Source organism: Stegodyphus dumicola, chromosome 3, assembly GCF_044657685.1.
Source record: "Stegodyphus dumicola isolate Sdum_Otavi_A_Nest chromosome 3, ASM4465768v1".
NCBI classification, from domain to species: Eukaryota; Metazoa; Arthropoda; class Arachnida; order Araneae; family Eresidae; genus Stegodyphus; species Stegodyphus dumicola.
This window is the reverse complement of record NC_140770.1, coordinates 239,579,705-239,592,684: the sequence shown is the minus strand read 5'-3', so window position 1 is coordinate 239,592,684 and position 12,980 is coordinate 239,579,705. Positions and strand designations below refer to the sequence as shown.

General features: G+C 31.6%; 1 protein-coding gene across 2 annotated transcripts in view; it reads left to right on the top strand.

Annotated features, from left to right (window-relative positions):
- The window catches only part of LOC118184709 (protein lin-28 homolog), a 421,219-nt gene that overhangs the window by 91,176 nt on the left and 317,063 nt on the right, over positions 1–12,980 (top strand). The window contains exon 1 of one of the 2 annotated variants that reach the window (XM_085813957.1): positions 8,285–8,422. The exons of the other annotated variant lie outside the window; for it this stretch is intronic. Coding sequence (XP_085670083.1) covers positions 8,389–8,422 — 34 coding nt within the window. The 5' untranslated portion in view covers positions 8,285–8,388. Of the gene's footprint in view, positions 1–8,284; positions 8,423–12,980 lie in introns of those variants that run through there. 2 annotated transcript variants of the gene reach the window in all.

Sequence of the window (12,980 nt, the reverse complement as noted above, 5' to 3'; positions counted from 1 at the left end):
CGAAAACTTCTTTTCAACCATCAGTTTTGAAAAGGTACTATTTGGACAGACATTTGCTCGTATTTGAGCTTTGCAGTCAGTCATGCATGACAGTTTACTCGCTGAGAACACAGTGTGTGTCCACCAGCGGCCGAGCGGTAAAGTCGCTGAAAACTGGTAGTTCGGTCCGAGGTTCGAATCCCACGAACGCGCTGGCTGCATGGGCGTTTTCGTGGTTTTCCCCATGTGTAACGTGTATACGAGCCAGTTTCCCTTAGAAAGTCCTCCACGAAGGCATCCCTCCCCTTAGGCAGATAGCCCTAGTGTGCTTTGCCATAATTAAATACACCACCACCACACCAAGAACACAATGTGAAATCATAGATTTGTCAAAAATAAGAAGGTACTTCAAGTCAACGTTTTAAGAGTTTCAGGTCTCTGAAAAGAGTAAGTACATTCTCATTTGAGTTTTGGAACCATGAAATACAATTAAATTCAGATAATACGAGTAAAGACCAATTAATGCCTAAATGAGAGGGGATCCTTATTACCTCTTTCCACGCCGATTAACTCAATTGTCCTTTAAAAGTGGTTTTGATTTTTTTCCCATTTCCATCCTACAATAATTTTGTTGCTGCGAAAGAACATCAATACGCTTCTTAAGGTGAAAAAAATGTTGGGGATATGAAAAGATTGGGGGAAGACAAAAAGCAAATTCCCTTTTCTAAAAATGTTACCTCCCATCCGCGTTCTACGTTTTTTACTATTTAAGCGTCGCGCTACTGTCTTTACCTACTTTACATCGTTGTTCAGAACCGCATCCGATTTCTGTTGCGGTGGCGAAATATCCTTCTTCCGGAATACGATAGCTTCCCCCCACCTAGACATTTCTTGCTTCTTTTTCTTCTGCTCTCTTTGACTTACCGCCGACAGAAATTCTCCAAGAGTCGGTCGTGGTTAATAACGGACTTTTTCTCTGCTTCGACTGAAGGAATCGGCTCCGAGGTTGCAAAAAGGGCAGAAAGCGAAGCTAAATATACTAATATCCAAGCATGTTCCGAAAGCTTTGTCAAAAAACTCCCTTTACACCCACCCCATACTCTTCACCTAAACGAAGCTTTCTCTACATATCACTGATATCTTGAATATTTCGGAAACGCTGTTGTTTCTTTGTATCTAAAGATGGGCTTGAGTAAGTGTTTAGGATTACTCAGGAATGAAAAATAAAATGAGCTCCGTGACATGTGAAGGCAACAAATTTACATAATACACTTTAAATTTAAACAAAAATTTAATCAATAAATCATTCGTTAAACGTCTTTAATGAGCTCTAAAAATGTCGAATTAATGTAAATACTTTAATTTTATGAAATAAATTGAATTATGGGTACAAAATTTCGAGTGCTTCTAAATACTTTATCAATGGGTAATATGCAAATAATTATACTACTTGAGACAGTATGAGATTTAAAAATTGCTGTTCTGATATGGATGATGAAGAATTTATTAGTATAAGCATTTGTTTATATCTAATAGGATCTATGTTATTACAATATTATATAACTGTTAGAAAGTTTTGGTACAGATGAAAGTAAATGTTAGATTGCTCTTTTCTCTTCTATTAGAAAATGAAGAATCTGTATGTTTGTATATATGTATACTTGTACATTCCTCTCCATTGTGAAAAAACGACGGCAGCTATAGCAATCGAATTTTGAATACTCATAGTCCTTCTCACAAGCATGTGCACCTAGAAGCCCGAAATTTGAATTTCGAATTTGATTTTTATTTCTTTAATATTTTATACGAACTATGAATTTTTGATTAAAAAACTCAGCTATTCGAAAGTGAGCAGTGGTAACATTATTCCACTGCCTGAAATAAAATACTTTTTTATAGTTAACTTACCAGCGTGTTGACATTCAGTAAATCGTAAGATATATAACGCTTAAATCTAATCTGTTTGTCTGATAAAACGCAATGATTATAAAAAAAACGCAATAAATCCAGTTCTTAAGAATATTTTTGAATATTTTAATCTGATTAATCTAAACAAAAATGCACAGAATAGTCTAATAAAATTATTAAATATTTTTATGAAATTATACTAATTTGATTCAATAAAATCATTATGTATTTTTTCCTTTTTATGATAACTATTTTAAGCGGCTAGCACACAAAATTTGTATTTCTGTATCTTAATAGAAAATAATTTTTTTTTCGTTCTATGTTGAATCACCTAAAATCATTCTATTGTGGAAATGCATAGTGAATAATATTTCTAGCATTTGCTAATATTTCTAGCAGCATTATCTAAACTACTTAGTTGACTACATATTTAATAGGAAAATATTACTACGAATTTTGTAAAACTGATATTTTCAATCATGATTCATGTAGTTCTATATTTCAGTTGGTTTCCACTACATTTCATTAGATATAAAATCTTCTAAAATAACTGCGTTATTCTATTTGGTTACCTTATCTTTGATGCACATGCTTTTCATGCATTACTTACTACAATAATAGTTCAGAAATTGAAGGCAGATACCTCTTCATTGGCGTGATGTTTCTATTATTGTTTCACACCTGACAGAACCAATTACGCTTAACCCACGGATACTGAACGCATTCTGAAGCACGAACAGTTTAAACGGATTTTAAACACTATAATTCCCCCTCGATTCCTATGTTCGGCCAATCATTACAAATTACCGAATCGTGCTTCGTCAAATATTTAGCACTTTAGAGCATTTATTTGAGCTAGGTCTTTCCTCTCACTTTGTATGCCTGTAATTTTGAAAGCGTAGCTTATTATACGGCTGCTTACTGGTGAACTAACTCGTAAATGAGTTAATTTTAGAAATCTGAACAAACACAAGTCTCAGTTTTGTGCTGTGTATATGAAACAACTGCCTTTCTAATAGTGTTCTAAGCAATCACTAGAGCTTGTAATTCGTTAATGCTATATAATTTCACGACTATAATTTATTAATGAAGGTTATGTCGTTATTTACTCAGTACTAAAGGCTTTCTGTTAGAACAAGAAAATGGTAATACGAGTGGGTATAGGATACACTTAACATACTTATTGCATTAATTAAATACAATGCCAGTAAACAGATTAGAAAAAAATTCAGTTCGAAATAAATGTGCACTAATTTGCAGAATTAGAACCCCAAATATTAATTCAAATACAAACGCTGATTCTAACGTTAGTTCTATAAAGGCAAATTATCTTCTAAAGCTGAGCTTATTCGTGATAAATCAATAATACGTATATTGTTGAACAACTAACAAAATTTTGTCTAATAAAAGATATAAAATCTTACTAATTTACTTTAAAATTCTTAAAGATGCCTTTCGCAGGCGAGACTCCTCCACTTAGATTCAAACACAAATTTAGAGATATGCAACGCGTGCAAGCAATACTTATATAAATGTTTTAAATTATGATAACGTTTTCGAGCTTCTTTGAAATATTCTTTTTGAAATTGGTATGGTTGATTTTAATCATCCTTTGATACTTCTTTAAATTTTCTTTCAGATAATAATTTCAAATGTATGCAGGCTGGTACAGGTTTGAACTATATACGTGGTATCTAAGAATTAGTACTTAATATACTGTTTAGTAGTACTTAACTACTGTTGGAATACTGATGGATCTCGTATTCGTTTACCGAAGAGGGTGTAATTAAACTTTCTATATTTTTTGCTGACGGAAACTGCTAATCCTGAAGCTAGAACAGACTTAAATTTCCCTTTAATAATTTCTATAAGATTGTTCCTAACCTATTTGAGTAAAAGATCTGCGATTCAATTAAAAAATTTCATTTTCTTATGCATCATAGTTATCCTCAATGGGATTCACATTTTCAAACTTTTAAGGTTATTGCACTCATAATCTTTACATTGAATAAAATGCATTAAAATATTTAGCATATTTTTTGCTAAAATTAATTCAAATGCTGGTTTATAAGGCAGATTTTTACGGCGATTCCAAGTCTTGTAATTGAATTTTTCTACTTTATTTCCTAATAATTGCCTTTTGATTTCAGGCGTATACGTCCATATTTTATGCAGCTACTAGTAATTTTTAGAATGTAATTTTAATAAGGTTTTTTTCGATATTTGGCTCTTGTAAATTTCTTTCCTATTAAATTCATAGCATTCCAGGCTTCCACAAATTTTTCGATTACAAACTGAAGACAAGAGTCCACTAGGCGAATTTTAAATGACATGCTATATTTTAAAGTTTTTCAGAAGCTTTCTACGTACTATTTCATAATATTCTGTCCTTTTGCTTACTTAAGGATTTCTTTATCCTGTTTTCTAAGATTCCCATCAAATTCAACCTAATTTAGTGTACTTTCAGATGCAAAACTGCAAATTATTTTCCCACTTAAAGAACAAATTATTATTATTATAAAAATTGAAAACTTTGTTTTTTTTCCTAAACATTATCTTCTCAATTTAAAATTTTTTAGATCTAGTTGTATATAAAAAATTGGTCATGATTATTTTTATGCATCAAAAGTACGTTCAATGATCTCAGCAACAATACTTTTAATTCTTAAGATTTATATGTGTTTCTTTCAAGTATAAAGTTTTATTGCAATATTTGTTTTCGTATGAACTATTCCCATCATAATAAAAGCAACAGCAGAGGGTAATTCAGACCTTAAATTTTTTTAATGTAAAAAAATAAAATTATTTTTAATTAATCTATAAATGTAGAAAGAAAAAAAAATTTCATTACAATGCAGATAAAACTAGATAAGACTTCTTTTAGTCAGACATATGATGTCAAAGCAATATGAAAATTCCTTCCAACACATTCCAGCAGGTCAAAAAGTAGCTGTTTCTAAAACAGAAAAAATGCGTTAAATTCGTTAGGGTTTGTGACTTAGGCGGAACAAAGACATAATCTTTCGAAACTTTCAGGAGTTCAAGCATGCGAATAAAATGACAGGCGCAAAGTCTGACGTTTCGCTGTCCTGTGTATAACCTGCACAGCACAGCAGGGGAATGAAGTGACGCGCGCTCCGCAGTATTTGCAGCTATGGTCTTAACGGGCAGTACTGGCAGGTGGCATGCATATTGTACTGTAGTGACTACTGTTTGAATACTGTATACTGAGCATGAGCATAGTGGCCATTAGCAAATACTGTTGTGGAGTTTGTTCTGTGCTAAGCTAAATATCTCTTTATTGTGGTATAAATATCAACGGCCGAGATGACGCAGAAGTATCCATCAAATGACGCTGTTATAATACATATCAAAAAGCATTTTGTGCGACAGTTTGTTCAGCCTATCGTAGCAATCAAAATCCTTAGCAGCAGCTTCCTGAAAATGAAACACCGAGCAAAGTGCCGGAAACTGTGGCGGCTCCGGAGGCAGGCAATGCAAAGGAACACAGATGTGATACAAAAGAGCCAAGTGGCCCTAATTTTCGCCAGCTTATGTGCATCAAATTCTAAAAAGTGCGTAACATAGTTTACGACTGACATTTAAGAAAATATGAAAAAAAAAAACTATCTCAATTTATGTTTATTACATATTTTTATTTTACTTCTTTAAACTCGTTACTTGACACATTCTCAATTTTTTAAATATGTTTGACCTTGAGTATGCGTTTGTAGAGCTGGAAATATTTTATTTTCCACTTTCAATAAACTTATATATATTATCTCAATTATATTGTACAGTTTATCTTTTTCACAAGATGAAATACTTGTAAATTACATGTATAAGTGCAAAAAGAACAGTATTATTTCTTATAAAACAGTATTTCTTATTGCGGTGCAGCAAACGATTTTATTTCTTATAAAACAACATTTCTTGTTGCCGAAAGCTGGGTTTCTAAGTTTTGCTCCTAAATATTGCAGTCTTATGGTATAGAACATAATAATAATGTCTGCACCTATTACACCCTAAAGACTTCAGAAGAATCGTTTAATTCGTAATTTTGAAGAGTGAGAGATTTGAGCTTTAGAATTTTTATCCAATCCTTTCCCGATTAATTAATTACCTGATAAAATTTTAACCTTATCACTAACGCTTCTAAGACATTAGAACTGTGAGGTCCTATTGTTATTTATTAAGCATAAAGCTGATAGCAAATTTGGGTATCTAATAGAGAGCTTTCATTTTTTAATGAAACCTAACATAGTCTTTCTCGTTTGAAAATGGGGGTAAAGCCAGTTTGATCATGGACTTAAGACACCAGATTCATAAAACTGCAAATTATGAAATGCACGGGAAAAGCCTGCATCTCGTCTTCTACCCGCATCTTATGATAAGAATATATCCCATATGATATTTTACCAAAGGAATAAACTTGTGTATTTGATGATCGCCACGGTAGATAGCGATACTGGCTGCCGTATCATTGGGATGAAATTCGAATCTTCGAGAAGGCTTCTTAGAGGTTTAAAATTATATAGCGCCTTTGCGGTAGGGAGGCAATTAAATTACATGAGGAGCCTAAAGTCTTTTCGGATGGATTAATGATAAGAGAAGAGGGATGTAAGACCCATGAACCTGTCCTCCACCGGAATCTTCCTCAAAACTGGAATGGAATTGGTAAAGTGGCTCTGCCACCTATAAGGTGCTCATGGCCAGTGCCAACGACAGACTTAATCCTGCGCTCCTTGCCACGTTAAAATACGTGGATTTATTTTCTTATTACTGTCAGACAACTGAGATAAGGATAAGTCACATTTGTAAAATGAGATGTTAGTTCTTCAGAAAATATTTATATCTTACAATATTTACATTGTAAAATGCATCTGTCCTAGTAAACGTTTGTGAAACATGTTGTCCTTTAAAAACATTTGGTAAAATATACATGTAAGATGTCACACCTCATTTTATATCATATTCAGAATGCTAAAAAAGAGTAATTCAGCATAGAAAAAGATGGTAATTTTTTCAGCATCTTATTGCATAGAATAGATTATAGTGTAGTTTCAGATAGTAAATACATCAAAGAAATATTATTAAAAGGTTTTCGAGGATTAAACATGCGAAAATTAAAGAAACAAATTGCTTATAGAATGGATAATTATTTTTTTATTTAATACTTGTTGCCTGATAATGTGTATTTCTGATGTTTCAATATAAATAAAAATATACAGAGTAGAATATACTTAAGTTAAAATATAATTTTCATGAAACAAGAAACCTTGTTAACGTCTCCTTTAAAATAAGAAAATAAGAAAAAATGGTTCTTATCTGCACATAAAATGCTTTAATCTTGAGAAATTTAATTTTCATTTAACAATCTTCTAAAAAAAACTTCAATTTCTGCAAACATATTTCCTACAAAAATTTGGCTCATATTTCCTACAAAATATCGTAATTTAAGGCTGAAAAGATGAATACATTAAAATTTATATAAAGAAGAGATTTATTGTGGAGCTATATTGGAAAATGGTTGGCTGGGCGAATATTTTCACGACTTGTTCATTCCGCTGAATACTGGTGGCTTGATTCCCAATGACTAGGCTAGCTACAGGAGGTTTTTGTAGATTTTTCTAAAGTGTAATGTTTATATGAACAGTTTTTCCTTAAGAAACTTGGATGTAGGTATTCTTCTCTTAAACAAATAACCCTCGCTGACATTGCCATTTTGGAATAAATAATAATTACGGCACGGTGTAATAACAACAACAGCATCCTGCTTTAATTTCCTGCGCTTCTAAAAGAGAAACTTCAGCCTTTTCTTTTCTTTCGTAAGTGTTGAAAAATATTCCATATTTTATTTACTTATTTATTTATTTGCGCAAAACTTTTTCTTATGCTGGTAGATCTTATAATTAGGAGATCCATTTTGTTCTGAGGGCCCAACAGGGTTTTTAAATTTAGATTATTGCAGATTAAACCAGCCCAACAGTACAACAAACGTGCTCTTAAAATGAATTTGCATTCATTTATGCAATTCAATGGATTTTAAATTATTTTTATTAAGTATCAGTTTATTTACAAACTTATGTAGCTTTGATTAGAGAAATTTCTATACTTCATCTTGAGTGAATTCACACAATTTTACTTTAACATGGAGATTTAGAAATTTTTTTCCATGCAAGCACAAATGCGACTTTTTACGATTGAAGGAGCCGCACGCTTGGGAATAATCTTTGCTACTGCCGGCATTCTTTTGCTTATTCAAAGGGGTTGAGGGCCGAGAGAAGAAAAATCAGACTTCTCCCTTTTCCTGATTCTGATACCTACCGCTAGAGTGCGTTAGTCTTCAACCAACCAGTAAGGGTTTCGCGAATGCCAGGATAATGGGAGGGAACGCGTGCCTATGGTTTCGAGTTGTGGTCAAGAGTGGTCACTGTCGCACGTGCTGATCGCTCGGCGCGGTGCTTTTCGGAGACATCTCTCCATTCTGTTGGCTACTGAATGACGATGTGCATCACAGATATGAACGGAACAGGTGTGTATATAATGCATTGCATGTACTAAGGCATGTATAAGATTCATAAAGCGATTTCATTTTACATTTTATTGCAGTGAATGTTTTTAAATAATATTTTTTACTGTTTATATAGAATCCCCTTTAAGTTTTTGCCACCTTTAAATATTTTGTATAATCTTGCGTATATATATGTAGGTGTAAATTCACTTATTTATTTTTGTATACATATGAGTATAATGTACCTATTTTTCTATTTATCTAAACATTTTGTAATTGATAGAGCAACAATGAGATTTTTAAAAGGATCTTATTATACATGCATTTATATATACTTTTTAAACAAATTAATTTTGAGTGACTGGCAGGGTGACATAATCAATCGTAAGTAACTTGAGTCATCATAAATTACTCCCCAAAACTGTTTTTACAGTAAGAATAATAATTGCAGTTTTACTTTAAATTCACAAGACGTATTAGATTTTTGAAGATTTAATAGAAACTGCAGATTTATGCCATTCCTTTAATTTTTTTATTATTCATATTATTTTTATTTATTTATTAATTGATATATATATATATTTTCCAATTTTAATTAATTTTCTCCAGCAGAACTCGATGTCTTTCATGAGTCAGCTCTGGTAGTATAGGTACTGATTTCTCTTTGAATAAAAATATACGTTTATTAAGTTTATAGATATAATGTATTATTATCTGATTGCAATTTCCCTTTCTATTATATTAATAAATATAATTGTTTTTCAAACGCAGAAGCAAATTCGGTTCATTTGTGCCAGCAAACTGAAATGAATCTTCATCACAGGGCTTGAGTTCCGTAAATACGATTTAAAACATGAAATGTAGGCTTCTAATTAAATTTCGGTTAAAGTGTCTACTGAAGAAGGAAAAAAAATGAAAGGTTTCAGATTTTAAATTACGTTCAAAGGGGAGGTTTTTTTAACATTTTGTGTGTTACCTTTTTTTTTTTATTAAATATCATGTTCTTCGCACTTAAATCACAAAATTTAGTTCAACAGCAATATCGCAACATAATTTTAAAATGAGCACCTCTTCAGAATTTCAGATGCACAGTCTCTTTAGTTTGTTAATCAGAAATTCATTGAAGTGTTAGAAAGCATGAAATCGATCATAAAACAAATTTCAAATTAGGCCTTCCACATTCCCTATTCTATGGAAGATTACGTTATTCAAATTTTGAAGGCTTTAGGCACCGTTGTTTTATCATACATTCATGCAGATTCTTCATTATTTAATTTCTTTAAATATAATACAGTGCGATAATATTTGGTGGCAACAATTTGAAAAGTAAAACAACGCTTATCGTGAATCAAAGCAAACTGCCAAAAGGAAATTGATAGTCCTTCTGGGCAAATTGCCCGTTTGGAGCTCTTCTAAGCAGAAGAGCATTTTAAATGGTAATTTTAAAAGTCAACTCAATTTCATAACACTTTTATCATCGGATGATAAAATTCCGTTGAATGTAAGTAAATGGCTTAGTCTAATTATAAACGCTGAGACTGTGTACCAAACATCATTTTTTGAATTATTAGTCCAAAGGGACTTTGTCCCTGAAGGACTATTGTCTCGTTTTGCGATTTTGCGTTGGTTCACTATAAATGTCCGTTGCACTTTGCAAACTGTTGCCACCAAATTTTAGAGTCCTGCATTATATTTGAAGTAATTAAATAATGAAAAATCTGCATAAATGTATGTATATTTCTCGCATTGTGATAAAACAACGGTACATAGAGCCATCGAATTTTGAATAATGTAATCCTACTGCGAATATGTGGAAGCACAAATTTTAGATTTGGAATTTGTTTTATTATCGATTTCATATTTTGTAAAAACATGTTTGTCTCCAGTTCGCGAGACTTTGTATCGGAAATTCTAAAGCTATGCTCAATTTAAAACTATTTTGCGACATTGTTCTTGAACTGAATTTTTTTGTTTAAGTGCGAAGAACGTGATAAGGTATTAATTAAAAATACGCCCCTTTGGACGTAATTTAAAATCTGAAACCTTTCAGATTTTCTTTTATGTATATATATTTTTTAGACATACTTTTTAAGTTTCATTTTCTTTTTTTTTCGTAACTGATAATTTGAACTTATACATTTTTCTGTAACGTCTTTGCCGGAAGTGAGTCACAGTAAGAAATGAAACGCCAAAAGCGTTTAGTCCATTAAAAATTCTAACTGCTTTAAATAAACATTAGCGTGCGGTTTCAGGCATCTTTATAATTAGTTATTCAGACTCTGTTATTTAGAGCGACGGAAAGAATTACTGCGTAGCTAATTTTAGTTTATTTTTTTAGTAACGAAATTAATTGTACACTTTTTTAAGGGATTACAAATGGGCAATATCTATCGCTAAGTTAAAAATAGTCCATAAATGAATTTTAAGAAATAGCAATTTGAAAACTTCAAATAACAATAAAAAATATTGAAGAGGTTACGATTAAAAATTCAAAACGTTAAAAGAAACTAATTAAAAAATATAAGATCATAAGGTTAATAAGAAATCGCAATCTGATCTTCGCATGCAAATTTCACATGAAGCAATGTTTAGCTGAGTTTTACTATAGGCTTATTAATTTAAGAATTAGTTACCTAGAAATTAAAGATGTAAAAAGCAAAATCTTACATTTAAAATAAACTTTTTAGATTGGTTTCTTAACATTGTTATGATTTGGATCTTGTGATTAAGTGGTTGAAATTTAGGCATGTACTAAAACCTTCTTTTATAGGTTTTCTTATAACTGATCACACTGAATTTACATTTATTTATCCAAAAAACTTTAATTTAAATATAAGGTGTTATAAGGTATTTCTCCCACCTTCTTAGAGTGCATTCGTGGTGTAGTGGTTCTGCACGCTGCGCCGGTATTCCAGAGGTCCGTGGTTCGATTCCTGGCGAAGGCGTTGCTAATTTTTCATCTCTCCGGCTTCCAAAAAAATACCTAATGTCTCTGCAGTGTTACAAAAAGAATTACCTTATTGACAGAGTAAGAGTAATATCGTAGAGTATGTCATAACAATGCAGTTGTATAAAAAACTAAAAACTAGAGATTATGACTTCGAATTTCGAATGAATAAATAATAAAATAGAATTATTCATGCGGTTAAAATGCAGATTGATGTTAATCTGCGTTTTCACATTTGGTTCAAATTAAATTTTGAGAGAGAGCCAAAAGATTCAGAAAGAGCATATATCATACCCACAGTACTTAAAGCAATATTTAACAGATATGAAGCCTAGACGAAATTCTTTTATTATAAATCAGAACGCTTTGTCTAAAAAGGAAAGTAAATACGAGTATAAACCCTTTAAATATCTTGAATAGCCAGATAAAAATTTCCCATGAGAATCAAAAATACAAAATGGTCTTTAAAATAATAATTTAAAATGAAAAGGAAATTAGGAGCATATAAAGGAAAACAATATTCGTCCTTAAAAGCCACAAAATACCGACAATATTATATTATAACTTAACGAAATGCAGTCTTGTACGAAAAATAAAATTTGGTAAAAAAATATAATGGCAAGTTGTTAGCTTATGTAGAAAGGAACACCTGAAGGAAAAGATTTCTTATCTCCTGCATTTGTTTATTTCAATTCGTACATTTTAAATAAAATTTAGAGAAATTTAAAATAATATTGGTGTTAAATTTAATACCTGAAAATGACATAAATACAAAAAACCTTTTGCTGTTCAGAACTCAAAAATTATATGTTCAGTCAACTCTTTAGCTATGTACACTTCAGTTACTTCCAGCGCACATTTATCAAATTTGGTTGAGTAAGGTAATTCAAATAAAATTGAGGAATCTTAAAATGGAGTTCATCATATTATTTAATTTTAAAAAAGATTAGCAAACAAGTATAAAAATCATTTGATTTGCAAAACAGTAATTTATACGCTCTTCCTTTATTTGAAAAATACTAAAAATTGCAGTCCAAGTATTATGCATTAGCGTATTCAGAATATGATCATTTTCTCTCTTTGATAACTTTTATTGATCTTCATTTAGGTGTTTTTCAAACTGCAGAGCTTAGAGCTTAAACACACATTTAAGATGTAAGGATTATGTTAATTTTATTAACAGTTAAATTTTAAGTTACTTTCCTGTCGATTCTTAACTTCAACTTAATACTTCCGGCCAGAACGTAGTTTTAGAATCACGTCTGAATACATAATGAGGGAGAGCGGTATTTAACCGCGAAGTTCTTCGGTCTTAGGGAGAGAGTTTCCAGGTATTTTTAGGCTACTCTCTGGTAAGTTATTATTACGATCGGCCGTACTTTAGACACTTGATAGCTTGGCAGTCAATTAAGGGGCCAACTCGGTTAGAATCTTGACAGCTTCGGCTATACCTCTTTAGTTTAGATTAGTTTAGTATTATTCTTAGTCTCTTAACTTCAAAGCCCGAGTGTCGGCTTTATTGTACACTCCAAGACGGAGTTTGTTAAACTTTAGTTGGAACAATAAAGGGCTAGTTTACCCTTCTATCTTGTTGTTTCCTGTCATACGAATTAAAGCGATTATTCGTTTATC